General features: G+C 41.8%; 1 protein-coding gene and 1 pseudogene across 2 annotated transcripts in view; both read left to right on the forward strand.

Annotated features, from left to right (window-relative positions):
- The first annotated feature begins 2203 nt into the window (after positions 1-2203).
- On the forward strand, positions 2204-2918 carry LOC117066033 (annotated as a pseudogene).
- A 10622-nt stretch (positions 2919-13540) lies between these two features.
- Positions 13541-15447, forward strand: part of ELL2 (elongation factor for RNA polymerase II 2) — a 77746-nt gene continuing 75839 nt past the window's right edge. Inside the window, exon 1 of one of the 2 annotated variants that reach the window (XM_033179068.1) lies at positions 13541-14248. In XM_033179068.1, coding sequence (XP_033034959.1) covers positions 14102-14248 — 147 coding nt within the window. In that variant the 5' untranslated portion in view covers positions 13541-14101. The remainder of the gene's footprint in view (positions 14249-15447) is intronic. The other variant, XM_033179069.1, reaches the window with a different exon arrangement.

A 15447-nucleotide genomic window follows, 5' to 3' on the forward strand; every position in this document is an offset into this window, starting at 1 on the left:
AACAAGCTCCCCAGGTGATTCTCCTGTACACTAAAGTTTGAGAATGTCTGCCCTGGGGTATCACCAACCCAAAGATGAAATCACTTGTTACTACCAAATGTTATAAAATGTTGCACTGCTAGCACAACTTTAATTGGCTATAGGAAACCAGCAATTGTTAGCATTAGAAAAATTTCCATCACGGCCGGGCGCGGTGGCTCAAGCCTGTAATCCCAGCACTTTGGGAGGCCGAGACGGGCGGATCACAAGGTCAGGAGATCGAGACCATCCTGGCTAACACGGTGAAACCCCGTCTCTACTAAAAAATACAAAAAACTAGCCGGGCGAGGTGGCGGGCGCCTGTAGTCCTAGCTACTTGGGAGGCTGAGGCAGGAGAATGGCGTAAACCCGGGGGGCGGAGCTTGCAGTGAGCTGAGATCTGGCCACTGCACTCCAGCTTGGGCGACAGGGGGAGACTTCGTCTCAAAAAAAAAAAAAGAAAAGAAAAGAAAAATTTCCATCACAATTTGACTTTCTCATACTTAGGGGTGTGACTTTACATGCAGCGATGCTGAAGAAATTTGGCCCATCCTGTAAAGGCTGCTAGTAACAGGCTCCCCTTCTGCCCATGCATGCCACTGGTACCATGATTGGTATGTCCCTAATGTAATCACAGTCCTCCTCCTTCATGGCATGCTCTGCTCTCTCCTCATCTCTAAAGTAAGGACAATTGTTATTCCTTGTGCAACTGCTGAAAATTGTTTTTAAAAAAGTAAGGACAATGTTAATTTTGCATAACTCATAAAAGCCAGTACACCTTTCCCTTATCAATATTTTAAAATTTGTATTTCTTATTGTTCTTTCATTATATTTACAACAGCTTGTCCTTATGGTTGTAAACTGCTTCAACCCCCTAACAAACTTTGTTTTTAAATAATATTCACAAGTTTATCAGAGCTAAGAAAATGACAAAAACAAAGCAAAGGATGAAACTGGCTTCAATAGCGCAAGAGAAAGGCCATCCCCTCAAGATACGTGAAGCTATCCCCTCAGGCACTCAATAATACTTTCACCAAATCCAAATGTAACAAGTCATATCTTAGGCTGGAAATGTTTTGCCTTTTGCAGAATATGAGAAGCCAGAAAGCTTGGAAAACTATTAAAGAATTCATAACGCAAGTATCTTTTTTAAGAGAAGTTACCTTGCTTGTTTGTTTTTCAGGAAGAAATAATAGCCGGTACAAACACTTGATGAAAACAACATTTATCTTTCTATTGAATTTCCACAGAAACTGGAAATTGGAGCGTACCTGTTAAAATAAAAAGTTCAGTTGCTGAGGCACTAGAAATCAAACTGCTTTCAAAAAGAAAATTCTCCCAATCAGACACCATTCAGCCAAGGTCTATTAGCGTCACTTCTCAAAAGGCAGAAATCTTAAGTGGGATGAATCATAACAGCTGGTTCCCACCAACTGACGCTCCACCAGACAGGAAGCTCGTTATCAATGGATGGTAAGGTGTCACCACTGTCCAGGCAGCTTGGTCAGAGTGATGGGGCATGTAAGAGGTGGTAGCTCCCTGGGAAGCCCCTTAAGGGACTGTCTGCAGATGATAGCTCAGTAGATGGTTTTTGGTTTGGCTGTGTGTGTGTGTGTGTGTGTGTGTGTATGCACGTGCAAATTTTTGCTTTTTAACTTCGATACAGAGAAAGCTCAACTTAAATGCTATAGTGTACAAGGGTCTTTTTTCTATCCAGGGAAAGGCTACAAGAAGTATGGCTACAACCTTTCTGAGTCAATATATAAACTGAATGAACATTGAAGATAAAATTGTTGAGAAATCATCCATTTGCTTGGATAAGAAGACTGAAAAGGAAACTGACTAGGGTGCTTGAGAGAATTTGTTTCTTTCTCGCAGAGATGTTCTAAAGTGAATTATACTATAAAGCTACAATAATCATGACAGTGGGTACTGATTAAAGCAGAGACACGTAGATCATATAGCATAGAGTGCAGAAATAGAGCCATAGAAATACTATAGTCAACTGATTTTTTACTTGGGTGTAAACACAGTTCAATGGAAAAAAAGATTGTCTTTTTAACAAACAGTACTAACCCAAACGCCAAAAAATCACCCTAGACACATATTTCACACCTTATACAAAAAACCTGGCTCAACATCCTACCCCCACCCTTGAGCCAGACCCTGCTCTGCTCACACACCCATGCTGGCCATCATTCAGCAGCTGAGAGGACAATAGCATCGAGTGGACAGCAAATGCTTTGATGAATACATGATGGAACTAGGAGTAGGGATAGTTCTGTGAAAAACACATGCAATGGCCAGAACAGAGTATAACATCTCTTGTGACAGCAAAAACCACCATAAACACTGAGAGCACTCTGAAACCAACACAGTTCTCTTGTACCCTGGGGGAGAAGTTTGAAGAAACTACAGCTGATAGCAGAAAAACACAGACTGTCACAACTTCATACGTGGCACATTGGTTCAACATCAGGAATGGAAAGGAAAGGAAAGCACAATAATAAGAAAGTTTAAAAAACGGGAAATTAGCGCGGTGGCTCAAGCCTGTAATCCCAGCACTTTGGGAGGCTGAGACGGGCGGATCATGAGGTCAGGAGTTCGAGACCATCCTGGCTAACACGGTGAAACCCCGTCTCTACTAAAAAATACAAAAAGCTAGCCGGGCGAGGTGGCTGGTGCCTGTAGTCCCAGCTACTCGGGAGGCTGAGGCAGGAGAATGGCGTAAACCTGGGAGGCGGAGCTTGCAGTGAGCTGAGATCCGGCCACTGCACTCCAGCCTGGGGGACAGAGGGAGACTCCGTCTCAAAAAAAAAAAAAAAAAAAACGGGAAATTAATGGTGGACTGCATCCTGAACAATGTCACCTGTACTCAGGTCTACGAAAAAGTAGAATAAAAATTCTATCATTTTGGAAAGCAATTAGCTGAGAGAATGAACAAGCTCAGTTCAACAAGCAAATCTCCCCAAGTATCTTATGTGCAATTATTTTAAAGTGCTGGTTTAATTAGGATCATCCCTTTGGTTAGTAAAGAAATGTACTTGTGCTAATAAAAAATTAACTTGAAATGGGCCATAAACTCAAATGTAAATGTAAAACTGTAAAACACTTTGAATAAAATGTATAGGAAAATATTTGTGACCTTCAGCTAGGCAAAGAGTTCTTAGATTTAATACCAAAAGCACTATAAGAACAAGGAAAAAAACTGATAAACTGGACTTCATCAAAATAAAAAACTTTTTTTGCTTTGCAAGATACTGTAAGAGAAAGAAAAAACAAGGTAGGGACTGGGGGAAAATGTTTTTGAATCATATATCTAGATTACATAAAAATCATCAAACCTTAAAATGAAAGCAACTCTTTTTTTTAAAAGGACAAAAGATCTGAAAAGACACTTCAACAAAAAATATATACTAAAGGCAAACAAACACACGGATATATGCTCTATATTACTAATCATTAGGGAAACGGAAACCAAAACCACAATGAGATACTACTATGCATGCTCTAGAATGACTTAAAAAAAAACCTGACAGTGCCAAGTGCTGACAAGTACACAGAAAAACTTGAATTTTCAAATGCAAAATGGTACAGTCACTATGAGCAATAGTTTGGCAGCTTATTATAATGTTAAATATATACTTACTATACACAATAATCCCACTTTTAAGTATTTACCCAAGGGAAATAAGACTTGGCTGAACATAGTGGCTCATACCTGTAAACCCAACACTTTGGCAGGCAGTTTGAGACCAGCCTGGGCAACACAGTGAGACCTTATCTCTACAAAATAAAAATAAAATAATTAGCTGTGTTTAGTGGCATGCCCTGTAGTCCCAGCCACTAGGGAGGCTGAGATGTGAGAATGGCTTGAAGCCAGGACTTTGAGGCTGCAGTGAGCTATGACTGAGCCACTCCACTGCAGCCTGGGTAACAGAGGGAGACTCTGCTTCAAAAAAAAGAAAAAAAGAGAGAAAGAAAAGAAATAAACAAAGAAGACATATTTACATAAAAACCATTTGTGAATGTTTATAACAGCTTTATTCACAATCACCCAAAATCAGATATAATGTAAATATCCTTCAACTGGCAACTAAACTGTGAAGGACCCATCAATGGAATAGTATTGAGCAATAAAAAGGAACAAACTAGGGGTACCTGCAACAACATGGATGAATCTCAAATGCATTATGCTAAGTGAAAGAAGCCAGACTCAAAAACCTACATAACGTATGACTCCATGTATATGACATCCTAGAAAAGGTAAAACTATAGTGATGGAAAACAGATCAGTGGTTGCTAGGGGTTAAGGGTGGGGGGCAGGAGGATCTGACTACAAAGGGATAATGTATTTTCAAGGAGTTCCTTTGGGGAGGTAATAGAATTGTTCTGTTTGTCGAATTTTTGGTATAAAATAGATACCAAAAAGAGTAAATTTTACTGTATGTAAATTAAAAATACATTTTAAAAAGTTTACCTGCGCTAACGCTTAATTATTTAATAGTAAATTTTCTTGGATAATTGTCATTACAAACTCAAAAGTGCCTTCAAATTTTCTATTTTTAAAGTACATTTCCAATGCCATGCTTCTGTTTTGGCAAATATTCAAAAATTACGTTGAATTAATCTGTGCAAACCTATATGCTTACAATGAGTATGTAAAATATAGGGTAATTTTAAAATTACAAGATAGAAACTTTAAAAAAAAGATTCAGGAACCTAAAAATGAGGCAAATATACTTAGTCAATATACCAAGTCAGAATCTATTCAGGAAAGACTTTTTCCTCTGTGCAAAAACAAAATTTTTCAACACTTGACAAAGCTAAATCATGATGCTTGGCTTTCTATGCTATTGAAGTTTAATACAATCTGCTGACGCCAGTCTCAGTATGCTCATTGGGGTCACAGTCATAATAGATCATCAACATTACGAACTGTTGTTTTTGAGAAATGTGGATAATCCCCATTAGAGGCTAATACTCTTTCTGCAGGTAAATCAAATTATACCTTATACTTCTTATATTTTTGTGCTGGTGTAGTTGAGAAATATTGGAGAGAAAAGTCACAATTCAAATACTTGATGCTTTTAAATTATCCAGAATCATTTTATACATGAGTGATTTATTCAAGGCAAGGATTAGAGGGACAGAACCAGAAACAGAGAGCAGTTCTCCTTATTCTCAGTTAATAGCCCAGCTTCTAAAATCAGATCACAGGTTATTAAACATATTTCTGTTCATTAGTCATCATTAAAGTTCATTTGTTATGACAATTTGAAAGTGGCCTTATCTCTGTTAGTACTATGCAATAATATCAGCTCTCAGAGATAATTGTATTCCTTTCCTTTTCCAGTTGTATAATATTCCCTAGGATCAAACTGAAATTTTGAGTCATTTAGGACAGATAATATTCAGTGCACACTCAGCAAACTTTATTCAGTATGTGGCTACTACCAAAAGCAATGATCTTTCATTAAATGCTTGTTGCAAATTATCATTTAAGCTTCACATTGTTCATTAATTACACTGGTAGTACCCTATTTCAGATTCCCAAATGACACAGATCCTCCTCTGATCATTGGTCTCTCTACTTACTTTCTCCCTAGTAAACTCTTTTGTTCCCTTTACTTTCCAGATCAAAGTGCTTTCAGGCTTCCCAATAACTGCCTATAACAGTGAATGGCCTTTTCTGCCATTCCCAATGAGTAAGGTAAGCAAGGTCAACACATCACGATGGGTGTGCACCGAATAAGTGCAATGCCTAAGGAGTGGTTATTAATTCCAAAGCTTTTTCCCTCACTCAAAAAACATGCGTGAATGCAAGTGACTTAGAGTGATGTTATCACTAGGAAAATCTTGGAAATATATACAGGGATACATGCAAACATCCCTCAGGCATAAGATACCTGTGTCAGTAAGAGTGGCCCACCATAGTCATAATTCTAAATAAGAAGGAAGTATGTCGCCATTAGAGTGGGCATGAGATTTAGGAATATTCCCTAATTCTCTTTTTCTCATCCTCTTTCCTCAACACCTCCCTCAGAAAACTTGCCCAATTTCACAATCTCTACTCTCTACTATTATTCAGTGGGTTGACTCTGAGGCCTAAGACTCACATTTTCAAATGCCTGCCAGACATTTAATGCACTGATACCGCTAACCTAAACAAGGTCTTTCTCCTGATTCCCTTGTGTCTTTTCATATAATATTATCTTCTAGTAAACCAAACTTGAAGCTAGTAGTTATTTTTAATTCCTCATGCTCACTCATCTCTCATACTCAAATAAAGCTGCTAAATCAGCCAACTCTACCTTCACAGAGCCATGATATTCTTCTCCTTTTCTCCATTCCCATCATTATACCCTAGTACAAGGCCTCATTACTTTTTGCCTCCTAACTCTGCTCTCTTTTGTCATTATCACTCCCCCTACATTTGTAGTACCTTATTTCAAATTCCCAAATGACACAGAGCCTCCTCTGATCATTGGTCTCCCTGCTTACTTTCCCCATAGTAATCTCTTTTGTTCCCTTTACTTTCCAAATCAAAGTGCCTTCAGGCTTCACAATAACTGCCTAGAACATTGAATCCATTCCAATCCATTACTTATACTTTTGTCACTGAATAGTCCTAACATATAGATTAGATCATGCTACTTCCTGGTCAGAAGCCTCCAACAGTTCCCCATTGCTCACAGATCAAAGTCCATATTCCTTAACCCAATACTAAAAGCTCTTCTCACAATCTGTCTCCAATCCATCTTTATTGGCTCCATCTGTCACAATCACCTTCAAGCACCACATATTCCTGTGAAAACAGATTACTGTCTTTCCCCCAAAACACCTTATGATAGCTCATAAGATCCTTAAACTTAGAATATTTTAATACTCCCATTATCACAGCTAGAAAACTTTGACATTCCAATGCTAACTCTTCCATGGAGCTTTTCCCAACACCCTGAGCTGAATATGTTCTCACAATCCAGGACTCCTACATCACTGAATTGGTCCCTGAACAGTGCTTCTCACCTAGTAGGTCTTATCTTCACCTCTTACATCCTATATTAGACTATATTGCTTGTTTCTAATTCTGTAAGTATTCTAACCTATAAGGGTCATATTGGTTTTTAATTTTCCAAATCCCAAAGCAAAAGCAAGCGTTCCCAATATTGGAGGCCATAACAGATGCAAAGGTCAAAGATGATAAATATGATACTTGAATAAATAGCTGAATGAGAATAAGATGAAATCAGCTACAGCTACAATTCTAACTCACTAGGTCAAAACAAAAAAGTCTTCTGTGTCCATATGTATTGATATATTTCTTCTCTGCTTTTGTCATGACATGTTCTGGAAACCATGTCATAAAGTAAGAGATACAGTCCCATGGGAAAAGTGATATTATAGGGGATGTGTTTTTGACCAAAGATTCCTTATTAAATAAGCCGCAGATATGAATAACATGCAACAAAAGCAAAGATACAACAACTGTAGATCTTCACAATAATTTAAAATGATAATCTGAGCTTTTTCAAATGGGCAGCTATGCACTATGCATATTTGTTATACCAAGGGTTCTAATATATCACAAATTTTATGTATCACACATAAAAATAGAATTAATTTTCATAAATCTCATTAAAGTCAATATGCTAGCTATAATAAACCAAAGCTGAATGGATCATTTTATTTGCCTTGTTGCTATTTAGAAGGATATTGGGTGTTTGTGTGGAAAGAGTGATTCAAATGACTTAAGTCTTGCTTTCAAGACCAACAAAAAAACCAACCCCAACCTGCCCACAGAAGTAGAACCAACCATTTTCTCTTCATTAATTTCACTGTGATAATCCAACACATTCATTATAATTCCTTAGACCTTAGGGTCATGTCCAAAGGTAGATATAAGATATTTGGAAAAGGAAATCTCAGGTTCTAGCCTGGCTCTGTCACTTATCAAGTGGGTGATACATACCCTCTCTGAGCCTCAGTTACCTAAAAGGTAACTATAGTATAAAACAATGGCTACTTCAGAATTATAGAGAAAATTCAGAGATAATGTAACTACATTGCTTTTAAACTTCAAAGTCCCATCAAGAATAAGATTTTTTATTTATGTATTAGTCCGTTCTCACACTGCTAATAAAGATATACCCAAGACTGGGTAATTTATAAAGGTAAGAGGTTTAATTGACTCACAGTTCAGCATGGCTGGGGAAGCCTCAGGAAATTAACAATCACGGTGGAAGGGGAAGCAAACACGTCCTTCTTCACATGGCGGCAGCAAGGAGAAGTGCCAAGCAAAGAGGGAAAACTCCTTATAAAACCATCAGATCTTGTGAGAACTCACTCACTGTGCCCATGATTCAATTACCTCCCACTAGATCCCTCCCACAACATGTGGGGATTATGGGAACTACAATTCAGGATGAGATTTGGGTGTGGACACAGCCAAACCACATACATTTACTTTTTTATTTATTTATTTTAGAGATAGGGTCTCACTACATTGTCTGGACTGGAATGCAGTGTCTATTCATAGGAAGGATCATAGTGGACTGCAGCCTGGAACTGCTGGATTCTAAGAATCCTTCTGCCTGAGCCTCCTGAGTAGCTGGGACTATAGTATCACACAACTGCACCTGACAAGAATAAGCTATTATTAATTATCAAAATCGTTCTTGAGACTGATGGCTTTTGGTCCACTATTAGCATGTTTAAAAGTGAAAGGCTAAACATTCCCTCCCCACCCCATGTCTTCCTAACTCCTCAGTTTATTGAGAAATACATGTGCTCCTTTTTAGTACAAAACAGCATGGAAATGGTAATAGTTGTTAGGTCACTCTTTACCACTCTTCTCCTTTTCAGAGCCTGTAAGATATCTTTCAGGGCACTTTGCACTACGCTGAATAGCCATAAAACAATTATCATGTGGGAAAATGGCCACTTTGGTCACTATGCTGGACATAGTTCAGTTCTGTGGACAGGACATTTTCTTCAATCAGGGAAGAAGGGGAGAATTTTCTTGGTGTTTAGAGGAATCAAATCTGAGTCCTTTTGCCTCCAAAGGACACAATTTCCTAGAGACTGCTTTTAATGTAGAGAAAGGCAAGGAATAGAGAGGGGGAAAGAAAGCTAGAAAGGTATTAATGAAGACTAAGTATCTCCATCTTAGGAAGCTAACGTGTGTGTATTCAATACATGTGAAAGAAGGAGAGATAGCCCTGGCCACCTAGCCTTCTACTCAGCCCCATTAAGAGTGAAGAAGGGCTTTGAACTGGAGGGGAGAAGGGACTTTCCTCACTTTCAGATCACAATTTTTTTTTTTAATAACCAGACTGTTCTAGAAAGAGAAAGGAACTTTGGAGAACAAGAAAGTGTAGAGGTAGATGTCCAGAGATGGGTTAACACCTCCTAATCCTGGGAAGAAGCTGAGGCTGCCAGCCCCAGGAAGGGTACAGCCCAAGTCCAGTGTCCTTTCCGTACCTCAATAAGTATACACCTGGGGAGGGAAGCTGGACTTTGCCGAGGTTAGTACCACAGGGCTGCCTATTTCAGCAAAGTTCTCAGATAAGCGATTCCTTTCAGAAAATCATGTGGACGTGGTCCATCATCATATTACAAGGCTAGGGAGAGTTTCAGCCTCCCTTCTCATAATCACCATGAGTGCCACCCTTAACCCTACCCCCATAAAAATACACAACATAAGTAAACACAATATGTTTGCTCTACAAACGCACTTTCAATTCAGGTCCTCTGCTGCCTTCTATTTAGGTTGTGTTCCATCCCAAATCCTTCCTAAAAAGAAACTATTGAGCCTCTAAAGGAGTATAACAGCAGAGATAGACCTAGATTAGAGAACCCTCCCCATATATTCTGGAACCTTTGTATGACTTGTAAATTTACTGTCCTACTACTCAGATGGGGAACTCAGAGTCAAATTTAGCAATAATGATGATAATAATAATAATAAACAATGCAATGTAACATTTCTTGTACTTAGAGTAAATATTCACACAATACAATAAAAATTATTCAACTTAAAACCTGTGTTTGTATAACAAAATCTATGCCCTAATTATAGGTATCTCACTTTTATTCTCTATAAATATCTGCTTGAAGTACTTTTAAAACTATCAAGCTTCTACTTCCATTGTGTCCAAGGCAAGGAAATTTAGTACATTTTAGATTTTAGTACATGGCTGGGCAGTCTTGAAGGGAGAGTGGAGTAATAGTTGGGTCAAACACAATCATTGCACAAGGGAGCAAGCAGCATTGGGGAAGAGAATTCAAAAGGGAAAGATTTTCTCTCTGGAAATTCTGCATCGAGAGAGCTTCTGTGCTATAACTCTATAAGGTTCTATGTTCTCTTTTTGTAACAGAAGCCATTGCCTTGTATTAAGACATTAGTAAGCATTAACTTTTTGTATAGATGGGTTTAAGAAATAACCTCTAAACTGCTAACACAGGTATAAGACAGAATGCCCTTCTGCACTGGCAGTCACTACAGAAGATCTGGAAAACTAGAAACCTGTGGGCTAACTTTGGCCTAAAACTTTTTTAATGTCCAATAAATGTTTATTAAAATTTTTACCTGGCAACAGTCAGCTGAACCAAGATATCACTCAGCCCTTTAAACGCTCCCAGCTCACTACAGTCCAGCATCTTCAGTGCCTATGACATTGTATCTGCCCTGTTTCACTCATTTGGGTATCCAATAGTCCCTGAAGGCATCTGAATTGGTGACCTCTGCACCAAAGATGTGAGAAACAGTCATTAAATATGCAGCAACCTGGAATGAGGGGTGGCCCAACATTTGAAGGCCAGAGAAGGCCTTGATGTTCACATATCCCTTGCCAGCACTGTATACTAGACATGAGAGATGGAGCAGGCCCTGCGTCAGATTCCTTTTAGCTTTTTCCTGCACTGAACTGTCTTATACGACAGATTTCCTCTCAGTTATTAAATCTAATCCATAGCTACTCAGTGTATATAAGGACTGGAAGGACACTTAAAGAGCTGATTCCGACCCTGTCTCTCCTAGTTATGTTAGGCAGGTTGCTTTTAAGTTAATGGGAGTCTCCGTTCCTCCTTCATAAAACAATGGATTCACCTGGAATCATCATTAAGATCATTTTTAGTTGGCCTGTCTCCATCTATACCACCTCCAACTTATCTAGAATCTACTCAACCCTCAAGAGCTGTTCAAGTACTATCGCCTTCATTAAACCTCTTCAGACTTCTCCTTTCTTTGAATTTTTGAGCTTATCACCAACACCGTCCAAATTAGCATTTACTAATTTTCTAATTGCTTTGCTTTCAGCATACTGTTCACTTGCCACATTGAAACAGAAAATTCCTTTAGAGACTTTACAGTTTAATTTTTAAATCCTCTACAGCATGTTATACTTAACTGGTATTCAATGATAATTTAATTATTTAAATCAGATAAAGATACAGAAAATACGTATAAAATGGCAACCTTCCCAAAAAGCACCTTTCATAAGCCTTCTCAAAATAAATTATCCTTACCAGCATCATAACTTGACCATCTGATTCAGGCAGGCATAATGTATACTATACCTGTCAGACATCAATGAAAAGACACTACTAGATTACCATATTACTTTGTACTTGATCATTTCCTCCTTCCACAGTTGAAAAGTTCAAAAGGGGAAAAATACAAACAAACATTAACTCACTACAATAATATATTAATCCCCGAAAGATTTGTTACCCACTAAAATAGGGCATGGGAAAAATTTTCCTACTATAATTTTTTTAAAAAATCAATTACTAGTAAGAAGCTATAGGTCAGATATTTGAAAACTACAACGAAAACCATCCTTACTCCTCCCCCACCTGCTTGGATGTCATCAGAAATTCTGAGTAAGAGCAGGCCAAGTTAGGATATCATGTGGGTGGGGATTTACCCACATTCATTACCCACATTCACCGGAAAAGCAGTAGGATACAGGTTTTACTTGTTCCGGTCAAACCTCCCTTCCCCCTCGCCCCCCCAAATAATTAAGGCTTTAGCTATGTGCTCAGTCCTTTACTATCAAAGCAAAAAAAAAAAAAACAGAGATAGAAAAGAAAAATTCAAGTACAGAATTATTTTTAGACTATAGTGCGCTTAGAGATGAACTATCTGAATAAGGTTTCTACTTTTGGAAAGCTGAGAAAACTAGGTAATAAAGCCTCTATTTCCCTTCTAAGAGTAAACTTCTTAATCCAATTTGATGATTCCTTAATTTCTCTACTCAATGAATTTAAGATAGCTTTGTATCACTAAAGTAAATGAAATTAGCAAGCATTAATTATGTCTTAACAGCTAGCCAATCTTAGTGGATTGAAATTAAGTCAATTTACAAACAGTTTTCCTGTGATGGAGCAATGCTTAATACAGGTGTTTCCACTTAATCCATGGAAAGAAAATTCATTCTGTAATTCACATTATACACCTACTTTGTTTGAGGGTCTGAATCAAAAGGGAGTGTACACGTACGGTGGGGAAGGCATTTATTGGGAGGGGAGGACATGGAATCATAGCCATAATCCTATTTAAAGTAATGAAAAACACTGATTAAATATCTATAAACTTTCCCGGGGGATCCCAGTAGAACAGAACACAGTTTTATAAGCTGAGGGTAAAAACAAGCGTCTCAGTTTTTTTATTAAAAAAAAAAAAATTAAACTGACTTTCAACAGTTTGAAAGCTTTCAATGGTTTGTTTCATCTGGTGTTTCTGATCACCCAATTAATCCATCCTCTGACAGGAACCCATCTGTCAGTCTATCCACACACAATCTGAAAGGGACTCCAGATTAGGCTCCCTCTTTTAGCCACGCCTACACAGGAAGCATCCTGTGGATGGAATGGAAAGTATGCCAGGCCTGTGCACACGCCTCACGCCCCCATCTCCTTCGCTTATCCTCGACAGCCTATCTCTTACCTTTAAACCCTCGCTAGGTTTTCACACAGCCCTATCAAATAAAAAGGACAAAACTCAAATTGAATCAGAGAATGAGAATTGTCGACGTTTCTTTTAATTTAGATCAATGCCAGTTTTACTCTTCTAGAGTCCTTTTTAAGGAGATACCATCCCAACCAGTTGTGATCTCAGAGAATCACAACAGGGCATGGCGTAGTAAAGACCTCGAACTCAATTCTCTATTATACCATGCCCACCATACGAAAGGCATTTAACTTCCCGTGTGATTTTGTCCTTAAGATGTTCCACAAAATCTAACACAACACCTACATCTAAGAGTCAACTCACTAATTTCAAGGGTTTTTGGTTTTGTTTTTATAAGCTCTGCGTGTGGCACCCGATAACTTCAAGTTTCGAGTGAGCAGTTTCCTCCCAATCCCGCCTGCTCAACTACAGTACCAGGAGTTTTGAGGAGCAGATCTCTAGCGAGTCCGCCTACTGCGTCCTCCCCCACAGGCACGCACCGAGTTCCACAGCTTCCGCAGCCGTCGGGGAACAAAGTCCTTATTTGGTCACGGCCATCCCCTTACACATTGGAGGTGGAGATCCTCCTCTCCAAGGACCACCGGCGCAGGGCGGGATTCCCCAATTCTGACTTTTCACTACCATCCCCTACAGGGGCGGGGCTCCAACTCCAGGTAACCAGACCAGGCAACCTGGACTTCCAACTAGCAGGGGAGTCCCCAAGCCAACCTGGCCAATCTCGGCCGGCGAGCCAAGACGACCAGACGTGACGTCAGACGTGAGTAAGTTGGCGCGTCACCTAGACGTCAGCCTGTTACCTCTCGGACGTCCCGTCCCAGGAGCAAAACTCCAGCGACTTTGGGCCCCGCCCCAGTGAGAGTGGAGGGCGGCCGATGAGGGCGGTTCTGAAGGGAACAAGACCAATGAGACGAGTCCGGGGCGGGGCGCGGGGCCGGAGGGTGGGGCAGGTGGCGGCGGCGGCAGTCCGAGCTCTGGCTCCGCGCAGTATATGACAGTACGTCAGCAGCGGGATGGCCCTAGCAGTGGCGGCGGCTGCTGAAGCCCAAGCAGCCGCGGCCGCAGTGGAGGCTAGAGCCGGAGCGGCGGCGGCACCCCGGGGAGTTTAAGATGGCGGCGGGGGGGGCAGCGGGCCTGCGGGAGGAGCAGCGCTATGGGCTGTCGTGCGGACGGCTGGGGCAAGACAACATCACCGTACTGCATGTGAAGCTCACCGAGACGGCGATCCGGGCGCTCGAGACTTACCAGAGCCACAAGGTGAGGGCTCGGGGAGGCAGAGCGCACCTCTCACGGCCTGGCCGCGTCTTCCCCTGCCCGGGTGCCGGGTGCGGGGCCGGCGGAGCCGGGGCTGGCAGCTGCCGCCGTCAGCGCCCGCAGCGGCCAGGCAGGGCAGGGCCGGCTGGGTGGCTGACGCCGCGGTCCCGGGCCAGCCTGGGCGTTGGGGAAGCGGGCAGGCGGGCGGCCCCTGGCGGCGGGGCCGAGGCAGCCGCAGCCCTGGGTCGGCTGCCCTGCCGCTGCGGGACTTTCCGACGGCGCACGCGGATTTCCTGGCTTGTTGGGTCCTAAGGAGGGAGAGAGGCCCCGATGAGAGAAGTGAGATGACCACGCTACCCTCTGCAGGGAAGGAGGGTAGCGAGCAGCGTGTGGGCGAGGAACCAGGGACCACTCGCGGACACCAGCTGTCCGCGTTTTCTAGTTACATGGGCACGGTGGATCCGCAGAGACTGGACACAGGCGCTCCGCGTGTGGGGGTGGGACACACCTTGTATTCCCAGGGACTTGGGGACACAGGCGCTTCACGTATCAGGGGACACACTGTGTGCTCGAAGGGATGGGGACTCGGGCGCATGGTGAGGGGCACACGGTGTACTCATAGAGATAGGGACTTAGGCAGTCCGTGTAAGGTGGCGGCGCACACTGGAACGGCGGGGACACTGGCGCTTCGCGTACGGGGGGGAGGGGACACACCTGCATTCTCAGGGACTCCGGGACACCGGCGCATCGCGTTACTGGAGACGAGCGGTGTCCAGGGGCGGACACAAACCAACACGGCGTCCGGGGGAGAGACCTGAGGACTCAAACACACTTAGCGCTCCCCGGGAGTAAGACATCGGGTTCTGAGGATAGAGGTTCACCGACGCTTTACGTACCCGAAAAAACTCCCGGCGTCTCTGGCTGACTCTGGGACGTGTAAACAGGGAATGAGCCAGAAGGTAGGGGGAGGATGCAATGCATCCCGGGCAGAGACTCGGGCCTCTCTCCCCTCGTTTTCGAGAGAAGCCCATGGACACACACACCCCTCCAGTACAGAGAGAGGCTCAGATAGGCGCACGTTCACTGTAATTGGACTACAAACCCAGACGCTTTCGTGTTGGAAAAAAAAGTGGGAGAGAGAGGGAGGCACCGAGAAGGGACGCAGTAACCAGGGTGCATGGGGAAACAGTTTATGGACATGC

This window comes from Trachypithecus francoisi, unplaced genomic scaffold (genome assembly GCF_009764315.1).
Source record: "Trachypithecus francoisi isolate TF-2019V2 unplaced genomic scaffold, Tfra_2.0 Lachesis_group2, whole genome shotgun sequence".
Lineage (NCBI taxonomy): Eukaryota > Metazoa > Chordata > Mammalia > Primates > Cercopithecidae > Trachypithecus > Trachypithecus francoisi.